General features: G+C 37.0%; 1 protein-coding gene across 1 annotated transcript in view; it reads right to left on the bottom strand.

Annotated features, from left to right (window-relative positions):
* Nucleotides 1–657: 657 nt before the first annotated feature.
* The window catches only part of LOC137633239 (uncharacterized), a 59,442-nt gene continuing 48,310 nt past the window's right edge, over nt 658–11,789 (bottom strand). Inside the window, exons 6-7 of the mRNA XM_068365435.1 lie at nt 11,258–11,403; nt 658–1,756 (exon numbers count right to left, since the gene is read on the bottom strand). Of these exons, the coding sequence (XP_068221536.1) occupies nt 1,538–1,756; nt 11,258–11,403 (365 nt within the window). The 3' untranslated portion in view covers nt 658–1,537. The remainder of the gene's footprint in view (nt 1,757–11,257; nt 11,404–11,789) is intronic.

The following is an 11,789-nucleotide window of genomic DNA, read 5'->3' as shown; positions in this document are numbered from 1 at the left end:
CTGCATTCAGGAAACCTTCCACATCAGCTACATCTGGATACCTTGGGCTTTTTGCCATTTACCAAGTTTTAACAATTTCTCAAAATTATGTTGACAATATTGGCCTCAAAATAACCTTGGCAGCTCCCAAGAGTCTCACATGGGGCTGTACCCCAATGCTCCGCTTCTAGTTATCGGTAGAACTTTTGCCATCAAGTGGTGTAGAAGAGGTTTTTGTCTGGTTGGACCCTCGCTACAATACGGTTTTTTCATCTTTCTTAAATGAAAGAACTTTTGTCTCTAGTGGGGATTGAAGGGCTCTGATAAGATTGGCCTCGGCTTAGAAGTAGCTCACAATATCCAGGATCTTGAGCGTGTATAGAATCTCGCTGGGGTTTTCAAAGGAACCGTGAAAAGAACTTGAAAAGGTCTCAGGATCAGAATTTAAATCCTATCTCACGTCTGGTCAAGAGCCTCGGCGTTAAGAATAGTTCACAGGTCTTAAACATTTTAATTAATATCTAGAATTAAAAAGTTTCTCTAAAGTGAAGCTTGAAAATAAGTTATAAAATTGAAACTTTTGTCTTTCAAAATATATACATGACATCTAAATCTCCATGTGTGTGACATCTACGTAATCTTGAAAAGTTTATAAATATGGGGAAAATTAAATGGGGATTGAACAAATAGATTTTTAATTACTTTAACAAAATTTACATCAGTATTTTGTGTTACATATACACACTGGAATACAGCAATAACAAAAATTTACCCACAGAAGGATATCAAGGGTACATATCGTGTGTTACTAATGCTCTTAATTTATTTCTGGCCATATTAGTAAAAAATCATTACTGACCTAAAGTTTTTTTTTATCTAGATCACTTTGGTTTATTTGAACCTTTTCAGAAAGTACATGTGCTGCTTTTAGCCAAAATATCTCCTTTCTACTGTAATTTGCTGCTATAGCCCTGTCTGGTTTGCCAAAATGACCTATCAATCTAGAAAAGTATATAAAAAATCTTCATCCTTCATAATAAAACTAAACTGGTAAGTTGAAGAGAGCTATATTTTAAGTACATTCTCCTTGAAATCTAAAAGTTAATACTAGTGATGAGAATAAGAGTATTATTTTATAAGTCAGATCTGTGACCAATTACAAATAAACATTTTTTTTTACATCAAATTTTACAAAATGATAAATGTTGCGATGATGTATATATATAATAATGATTATTAGATTGAGTGTTTAAAATTTGTGCTCATTACCTTGGTTTTTATTAAGTTATAAAAATATATATGAAATCAATCATTAAAAAGCATCTAAATTTACAAGATGAGAATGAAAATTATGAACACTATTTCAAATTAAAGTGCTTTCTTGAAAAAATGCTATTAATCATTCTTCCTTTAACTAACAAAAATAATATTTTGGGGCAAGTAGATTTTTTAGTGGAAAACTTATATGAAAGTAACACAATTTACATTCACATCTTGCAAATTAAAATAATCATTAGTATTTCATGAGTCACTTATATTGAGTTTCACAATTTCAGATCTAATGCCACTCTGAGCCAAACCCATATGCTGAATCTGAATCAGAATCTGCATTGACAGGAGGCATTCCAGTCCCAGAAGTAGGTGAAATAGATTCTGATGGTGCAAGTGCAGAATATGCGGATACTGGACGAGGAGCAACAAAATCCCTATCTTTCTTAGTTTTTCGTTTCTTGATTGGACCAAACTTTGGAGGAGGCATATTTTTGGATTCTTTATCCTAGAAAAAAAAGTAAGTATTAGTGCTACAAGCATAAAGTAAAGTTACTACTTTATAGTTACTTTCAGTTCATCAAAATTTCAATTATTTATAAAAGAGTACAGCATCAATTAAAACACAATTATAGGTAGAGATATTTTTTTAAAAAGATACAATTTAACACCAAGAATCAGCTTTTCAAAAAATTTATATCTCATATATGGATTGAATGTGTCAAAATTTGCTCCTACACAAATATAAAACATCGCTCTTTAATCAGATTATGACATAAGCAAGGCTGGAATGGCCACTAGAAATATAACAATAAAGACCCTATTCTGCCAGGTTGTGCTGGATGTTTCACTCGCTAAGTTCCTAGGCACTATTTTACTTGGTAAATTTCAGCTTCAACCAAGCGCACACACATTGATGCCCCTTACATTTTGGATATATGAATTTTTTTCCTTTTTAGGTAAACGGGTAACTATGCAGACAGGAATATAGAAATAAATGATGGTATGCAGCATTTATTTATTCAGAATGAGTTGCGAATGTGCAAAATTTCAGTTCAGTTCAATTTTAATTTGTTCAACAATGATGACAACCCGAGCCTTAAAGTTGGTCTTCCTTGGACATCGGTCGACAACCTGAATCTAATGATCGGTTCGTTCCCATCACCTAAATGCATCCAAGAAAAGGGAGGAAAACTCTGCAAGGAGAGAGAACCCCACTAACATTCTCCTCTGTACAAGGACAGGACAGATATATACCCAAAGTTCCTGTGTCATTCTGATAAGGAATAGAGGAGTAGACCTCGGATGCCATCTACTCCTCAGATTCCAATGCATGGGAAACAGTTGCAACATCCTATGCGAGTGCAGATATTTTCATGAAGACAAATGTCTCCAAGCAGTCTTGGCTGTTAATGTAATTGTGACATGTTAGTGACATTCTTACCAATTCTAGATCTTCCTTCCCAAGTAGACAATGTGCTGCTGACATGGGGTGAGAATCATTTGTCCGAAACCTCGGATTCTGACAATAGAAGAGTTCCTTGTTGAGCAAAGCTGGGACTCTGACTCCGACAATAAAAGCTAGTTGTCAAGTTATCAGAGAAGTCACATTCTCATCCCCATGTGCCGCAAAATACACAATTTTATAAAGTTATATTGGAATAATTGGAAATGTATCCTATAGTTCATGGATAGTCAGTCTCATTGCCAATAATGACTGTGTTAAGGGTCTTCATGTTCAACTTTGCAGAAAAAGATAATTCAGGTGGGAACATGATGACTGGCTTCAATCACAATATACCAGATACTGGTTGATGGAGAACTCTGGAGACAGGTTGTCAACTTTCTCTACTGCTCTCTTGGCCAACATCAGTGCTAGAGTGAGGAGAGAGAGAGTTGGCTTATTAGACGTGTCACAGTCTCTCTCGTGGGCAGTAAGCCTTTAAAGCGAGCTTTACTGTTTAGTAGGCATTGTATGTAATAAGGCTGCTTGAAGTTGGCAGTTGTCCTGAAGAAGGAAACTTCTCCTTCTCTCACTTTAGTAGTGGGGTATTTTTCAAGATTATGTCCTTTAAGGCCATAATGTCTGATGGACTTGTTGCCCACTGAATCTGGGGTGTTTTTTAGTACCCAGTTGCTCCACTGGTATGCACACTGCTATACTAAAAACTCCACTTCTTTCTCTTGACAAGCACCTCTTATTGGGCAAATTAAAATCCGCAAGATATTCTTTAACACTGCAAAATATGATAGTTGTCAATGCTGCTACCTCCTTGTTCATATGAGAGGCTTCCTAGACTGAGAAATGGTTGGTGTGTGTGATCCTCTGCTGACAGCCCTGGGGTCAGGGGTCTGAGGAGAGGGGTTTAAATATTTAATATCTGAAAGTGTCCTGCTTGATCAAGGCAACTAGAGTTGTTGCTGCAAGCTATAGTCTTGCAGGCAATGCATACCTATCTTTTTGTTTGGATGCCATGTCTTTCCTATATCCATCATCCCTTGGGAAAAAATTTACTGAAAGGGATGTTGTGATTACTCTTGGGACCCTGGGTTCCTGACGCTGTTTTTGGCCTTTTTTGCTATTTTGATTTCCTTTTTTTAACTAAACCATTGATAGGAATCTGTAATCCATAAAATTTCCAAGTAGGATGTGGACCAACTTTCTTGCTTTCCAGAGAAGACCAGCAGCTCTGATTGGGGCTCTTAACTTGTGTACACGGGTAAAAGACCTTGGGAGGGGTGAAGGATAGACCTGTTGGGACCCTTAGTTGATAGGGAAGTTTTAAAGTTACCTTCTTTTCCTAGCTCATGCTGTTTGTTCCTGCTTGATCTCAACAGCTTATATGTGGTTCATTTCTTTGTGCTGTATGTTCTCTAAACTGTTTACGTTGGCCCACTTTTGCAGGTTGGTGGCACTTTAGCCCTATAGCAAGCTGCTACGGCACTTATCTACTAGCCTCGCAACACAAAGGCTTGTAAAGATTCTCTGGGCCAAATCTGTACACTTTATAAGTTTGTGGCCTGACAAATTCTTGCAACTCCTAGAAGAAAAAGCTGAAGACTGATTAAGTTTATATTATAGTTATTGTCAATAAGAGACGAGGAGGATGTTGCCACACTGTGACACTTAACTGCCAAACATTTGGCCAGAGCTCCTTTCGCAAAAAGTAAGGGCCCCTGCTTCCCTTTAGAGGAAGGGCAGACTACTGCTTCCTTCCAGACTTTAGTTATAGCAGATGCCTTTGGTGATACAAGCATGAAATTTGGCACATTGCCAGGGCAGCATCTTATCTCTTTTACTAGTGGTTTTTATTCAACTAATATTTATTGTAGCATATAAGAGACAGCAAATAAAGGTGACAAATTATAAAGAAACTATTTATTTGGTTATTTGGTACATTTTTGTCTTTTTGGATGGTCTTCTTCAACAAACTTAAAAACCATGGAATGACTGTTACTATTTAACACTTGTACTCAAGAGGGAAATGCTTCCGTTTTCTGTTTTTTTTTAACCTAACATCAACTTACATTTTTTGTATAGAGTCAAAATTTAACAGTGGAACAGTGGAACTTATAGATCCAGGTATATATGAATTGATGATGCATGTGCAAATATGTTTATATATGTAATTACAAATGCTAATCTCTTGTCCCACCAGTGACATGGTGAATGGTAGATGGCTCGACTCGTCTAACGATGCCTTTGCCTCGCTTCTTCCTAGTGCCTGCCTTCAAACTGTCAGGTTATTCATCCCAGACATTATCCACCCTGCTGGTATGCTGCAGCTGAGATGTGATGCATGGCAAGAATATTTGTGATGCATATTCGTTGAAAGTCTTTGCTGGACACGATGGCAGCATATTGACAATCACTGCACCATCAAGTATGATGACTTCAACTGCAGCAGCGGTAGCAGCATTCTCTTATCGACGGACCAGATCTTCTAAGCAGCTAACCAGATCAGATGATTTTCCAAATTTCACCTTGCTCAGTGTGATAGTGCAGGGGGGATATGCATGGTTTTCGTGTGCAAAGAATTCTTAAAGATATTCATCGTGTGTTTGGGACGCAATGAACAATCTACAGAACAGGGAGCAGTTGTTCTTCAGAGATGACAACTGCAGCTATGTTCTTGACTTATCTCTAACTGGAGGTTGGCTGAAAAGAGGGAGGTTTGTTCTCTTGATTGGACAAGTGATTGGCTTTGTCTGGTTGACAAGTCTCTCATGGACATAGGAGTCATGCTATTGTCCCAGCTTCTTGATCTCACGTACAGTGTTGATAACTGCATATCTCTGGCAAAGGCTACCTGTGTGTGCTTGGTCTGCTCGTGGTGTGTGATCAGCCTTCTTGGTCTCTCTGATAAGGCCTGGTACTCAGCTACTGGCTGCGACCTGGTGAGCTTGCCAAGTGCTCGTAATATGGGTAGCCTTCAGGAGGGAATCAGCAGTTTCAGCTGTAGTAACTCCTGCCTACACAAGAGCTCCAGTCTACCCACTGCTATCCAGATCACCCCTTGTTTTCAGTGCAACAATCTCAATGTAGAGTCCACCAAATAGGATGACGAAGATCTTCTCCATGCATTTCTGGCCATCTCCACTGGATCTGTTCGGCAAGTGCATACAATGGGTGATCGACAGTGAAGACGGGGATCTGACCACGGTTGAGATTCTCAACTGCTGTCTTGGCCTGGGCATAGAAGAGAGGCAGCAATGAAGTGAGGGTCACGCTACACTCAAGAATGGACTGCTGGACTGCTTGCTGGGATGATATGCAGCCCATGATAGCTTGTCTCCCTGTAGTGGTGTCTCATGCTACAGTGACACCCATCTGCTCTCGCCGCCTGTCAAAATGATGAGAAATTATCAACACGACTAACAAGAGACAGAACACAGAGCACCACACAGACTTAACAAGAGATTGAGCCACACACATGATGAATACGGGGATAATCTACAGAATTCAGATAAAATATTTTCTGTGGCGTACCTGTGTTCTCCCACCTGCATTGCTTGCGGGATCAGATGGTAGTCACTTTGTCTTGGGACCAGCCAGCTTGGGCATTGGTGGTTCAAGTTTGCCAAGAAACACATGGGTGTATAACTCCGGTAGGTGTGCAGCGGTTGCTGTTGTAGTAACATCATCTGAGATGGTTACTAGTGGCCGTTGAACTCCATGCATTTCACTACTCAGGTGCTTGAAAAGTTAGAAGCCAGTGTCTTGAGGACTAGTCGAGCTGGGATTGTGGTCAATGTCATCCACTGCAGCAGCGTTAAATAGACAACTCTTGAGTTCGGGTGGACCCCCAAGTTCCAGGAGACATGAGGAGCTGTGAGATGGTATGAATCAGTGTTGATGCAGAAGTCGCTTGACTGCTCTTGGATTGTGGGGGACCATTCAGGATCAAAGCAACCAGTGCCAGGAGAGAATTTGGCATGGATTGTTCCTGACAGAAGGTATCAAGTGATCTACTGAAAGCTGCCTTCAGCGCCAACATATCTCTTCAGCCTATGTTTGCAGCTCTAGCAAGATGAACACCATCACTATTAGGTTCCTCACCTTCTGAAGGGCTAACCCAATGTCCTCCGTTGAAAGCAAGCAGAACAATCTCGGGCCAGGTTTGTGCTCCTTCCATCTGGAAAATACACCATGATCTGGTAGTTGAGTTTGGTCGAGTGGACACGTTCAGGCAAGACTGTTCCAAGCTGTCCAGGTGCTGTACAAACTTGATAGTTTTGCCAGCTTGAATAGTCCCACATGAGAGAGTATGTGGGGGGGAGTATATGTAGGACACCAGTTCTCCGAGAGATGCAGTGATTGATATCATCCTGATCATCCAAAGTTCTTTGGTTTCCCTCTTTTTTGGAACACAGACATTTCACATGGTACAGGGCATCTTGCGTCATTATATCGCCAGCACTCGGTTTAGCAATAAATGAACTGTCTCCTAGTTTCAGTGCACATTCCTGACCAATCTGTCCAAGTCGAAGGTAGAGCCTTGCGCAGAAACTCGTTATCTGCTTGGCTTATCACAAAAGAAACATGTTTTCAAGCAGTGCCTCCGAGTGGTCCACACTCTGCCGGCTAAACTTTGGAGTCACACCTTGGGTATCACAACTGGTCGTTTTCCTCTTCTCGGCTTGAGTCAATTGAGTTTTTTGTATTGTAATCTGCACGAATCATGCCACTTAGCCCTGTGGATTTGATACCCTCACCATTCTCCAAGTGGGACATTTCAAGAGATTTTGGGAGGCAGTTGATCTCTGCAAGAGTCTGGTATCCAGATCCTCTTGTGCTTCGCTTGGAGTTGTAATCATTGGAGAACCACTTAAGCAAAGATGCAAAAATCACTAAGTAATAGAATATCTTTTGCATGTGTTTAGAATGAACTTTAAGACTTCACCTTTCTTCTTCACATATTTGAACAGGATTTATGATCCAAGCAACTATCATAAGAGAATAAAATCCCATTCTCTTTTTATAATTCATCTCAGGGTAGAGGAACCAAGAAAGATTTCTAGATCCAAATTTGTTTGTTATGTAAACTATGTATAGAAATCATATATAACTTGTCCTACACTTCTCTTCTAGACTGCTACGCATGACGTCGAAAGCATAGTAGACAACATTTTAACTTCAGAGATGATGGTGTGGCTTGTTCAAATATGCAACTTACACGTTTCACCTATATTTACAGTCGCTACTTCATCAAGTCCTTATTGGCTTTCTATATTAGAAACTAATAAGATATCCCTGTTATATTATAGCTAGTTAAAGTGGAGGAATTGTCTCTTGTAAGATTAAGAAAAACATGCAAAGTTTTAAAAACAAACAACAAACTTTTCTAATTATTATTATATAAGGACAAATATGTTTTATAAATATGAATTTAACTACCCAAGTAAAGATTTCATCGAAAAATAAAATTCTTTTATGAGCAAATTTTTGTATCCTTAAAAGTTAAATTAATTTACATAAGTTCTAAGCTAACAGCTCTTGAAACATTCAATTTTTATAACATGTCAACAGCATAAAGGTTTGAAAAATAGATATTCATACTGAATTTCCAACAAATTTTGTTCATTTATACAAAGGCCACAATCTGGAGTCTCAAACAGTGGTTCTCAAACTTTGGTCAAAAGAACAACTGAGAAGCCAAATTACATCATCACCTAATCTGCAAAATTTTCTTTCTTGTCGAATTGAGAAAAAAAAATGGGCATTCCTTTGCTTAATAAATCATTAATTATTTACTAAAACTAAGTATTACTTTATAATTAATTTATTCTTTTATGGAAATTCTTATCCAAAGAACTTTTAGACAGTGTTATACCCCTTTGAGGTAATTTACCCCGAGTTTGAGAAACACTACTCTAAAACAATCAAGAACCTCTCCCACATAACATTTTGTTGATAATCACCGAAGAAGTTACTGTAAAATAAATATTATACAATTCATCTTAATACTTCTGCAACAATTTATATATGTTACAACTACTGTATTTATCTGCATCTTGAAAATATTGATATGATTTTATAAATATATTTAAAATTTATCACTAATGTAATACTTATATATATATATATTTCAATCCACATCTGCCAAATTTGAATTAGTATATTACCCTATGATGTTTGTTTTAATATTAGTGCATGTAAATGTAATATAAATAGCATAAATTTTAGAATTATCGCAAATTTATATAACATAGCCCAAATTCAGTATTTCAATCCCTATCTCCCTAATTTGAATTACTATCAACCAATGATCCTGACCATTTTATTGGGAATAAAAGTTCACAGGTTTTGAAAACCATGGTTGACAACCCATTCTGGAACAAAGTCTTGTTACTAGTCTTCCAGATATTATTGGTCCAAACCATCATCCTAAAGAAAATATGTTGACAAAATTATAGCTCTATTTTAACTTCAACTCGTCCTTTTAATATTAAAAATATCTAGTGCCAATCTACCAAATTGACATTAATGAAAATAACTTCTACTTTATAATAATCCAAATAGATTGAACACATCTCAAATAATAAGAAATACTACATCCTAAAAAAAATGTTAAAGTTCCTGTTCCACTTAGGGGAATGTCAAGAAACCTTCTCTCTGCTAAAAAAAAAAAAAAAAAGGGTCATTCTCAAATGGTAAAGTTAAAGTAAAAGGGATATCTAAAGAAAACAACTACCGGATAATCACAAGCAGTAAATGCCCCTGCCTCTTACTTAAAAAAAAAAGAAAAAAAAAGAAAAAAAAAATATTCCTATATACCCTCTTCTATCTGCCCTCAACAATAGAAGAAATTTTCTGGTGCTTCGCACAAAAAAAAATCTAAGAATACATCAGCCAGTGGCCATAAAATTCAAGGAAACACAGGTAGTAGGGTTTTTTTGCTTTATGGTTGCTAAGCCTTCACCCAACAGCTTTAAACACACATGCCTTAAAGTTTTGCTTTTTAAACTTATTCTATATATTATGAAACTAAGTTTTAACAACTTTTTTCTATAAGCCTTTAGGCTACTGATCCCGTAAGTCTGTGCCTTGCTCTGGTAAGGTCATGTCTCAAATAAAGCAATCAACTAACACTTTTTTAGGAACAGGCAGACAACTACAAAACACTTTTAATATACTGTAACTGAAAACCTAAAAATTTTTACCTGCCAATCAATGTTTAATCACAGATTTCTTGATGGTCCTCATGCTACAGTGTTGTATTCCAAAAACAATAACTACAGTAAAGAAAGCAAAGATGCATTAACCACAACAGAGAAAGTAAGTGGGAAGCCCACTCCCAACTTCTAAACACAAACTATCAACTTAATCATAATTATTACTGGATGTGCATATGAGTAGATTCCATTACACACAGTAACTTGGTAGTTATTTTTTAACTGCAGGTGCAGAAATTATTCTAAAATTTTACTTTATTTTTATAGATCTATTCTAATGGGATTTATTCAGCCTTTTACCTCTATCTGAATCTCACTTGAATCTGCGTATTTCACATTCATGCTTACACCTGTTCCTGTCAAGTGCCACCTCTTCAAATGCAGCTCTAGTCTTTTAGTCTCTACGATTAGTATATTTTCCCTTATAACCGAATGAAATTCAAATCGGTTACGGATAGGATTGGTATTCTTCCTGATATTAATTGAAATGTCAAGGAACAACTGCCAAAGCATATTGACTGTGCAGTGTTTAACTAAATCTTTGGACTCTAAGCTACATACTTTCTCCCTGTTAGTTTACCGCCAATGCAATGTCATGGCTGATCATCAATGTTTTGGATCATATCCCTGCTCTGCTTCAGATTAATGAGTTTAGTGCTCAAGGAAGGAGTTGCATTTCTACCTAAAAACACAACCAATTAGCTGAATGTCCAAGTAACCCATCGATAAAACTTCAGCCCAACAACTTTCAATTGGGTTGCCCTGATGAACTTTCTCTAATCTTTATGAAAAGTAACTAACTCCACCAAACCCTACTTCATTTTAATCACACCTAAACTTAAGCCATTTCCCTTGACCTTCCACCCTAACAAGCAACATCCCACCTAAGCCCTACACTATCTCCTTCGTGAACGACTCTAGACTTAATCTTTACCACTGTAGCATATATTTGGCAAGTCTTTCATTCACAAATCACCAAAATCTATCAACATCATTTCAGTTTGCTCTGGCTTCTGTTCCTCCTATCTTCTCATAGCCAGTCTTCTGTCACACTACCTCTTCCAAAAATACAAAGAACAGTATACCATTTATCACAACTAAATCTCCAAATATATGTACTAGACTTACAACTGAACCGTACTTTTCCTGTCTTCTCTCTATGAGGGAAGGCCATAATAGATTACATTGGTAATTTCTAAATTATGGAGTTATTAAAATTATTATAATGCTTACATTACTCTTACTAAACTTTACAAACTTTTATTAGCAATTCATAAAGACAATTTCACCATAGAATACCTGGAAACTATGTCAAAAAAATTTTCTAACTTACTGCGTCTGGTAGAGAGTCTGAAGATCCCCATGTACGATGTAACCTAGCCTCAACGTCCCTAGAGAGAAGGTTGTTGAATGCTTCGGTGGTTTTTCGAACTTTAACATTGAGAGACCCAATACGCAAGAACCCAGAAGCCTCTTTTACTGCAATTTAAAAAATTATTTAACAAAGTACATTGAGACCTTACAGCTACAAATAAAGTCTGTACCTTGAAAAGTTAAGACAATTCACAGAACAGGAGAGAATTATTAAAAGCAAATCAGTAAAAAGAAAATTTTAATGAGAAGGTTCACCATGTCAAAAGTAAATTATATTCTTTCAAATCAATTTTCTCAGAATTGTCTTTTTTTCTGCAAAAAGACACCTCTCAAGCAGAAGAGTCAATTATACAGATAGGATAAAATATGTAATATATGAGTCCTGCAAACATTATCTCTTGACAGTGGAAAATGAGGCAGGTTATCACAAGAAAATATTAAAAGTATAATGTTTATTATTCAATTAACATGCATAGTCTATAGCTATGAGG

Source organism: Palaemon carinicauda, chromosome 42, assembly GCF_036898095.1.
Source record: "Palaemon carinicauda isolate YSFRI2023 chromosome 42, ASM3689809v2, whole genome shotgun sequence".
Classification (NCBI taxonomy): domain Eukaryota; kingdom Metazoa; phylum Arthropoda; class Malacostraca; order Decapoda; family Palaemonidae; genus Palaemon; species Palaemon carinicauda.
Note: the sequence above shows the minus strand (reverse complement) of the source record. Positions and strands in the feature narration are given on the sequence as shown.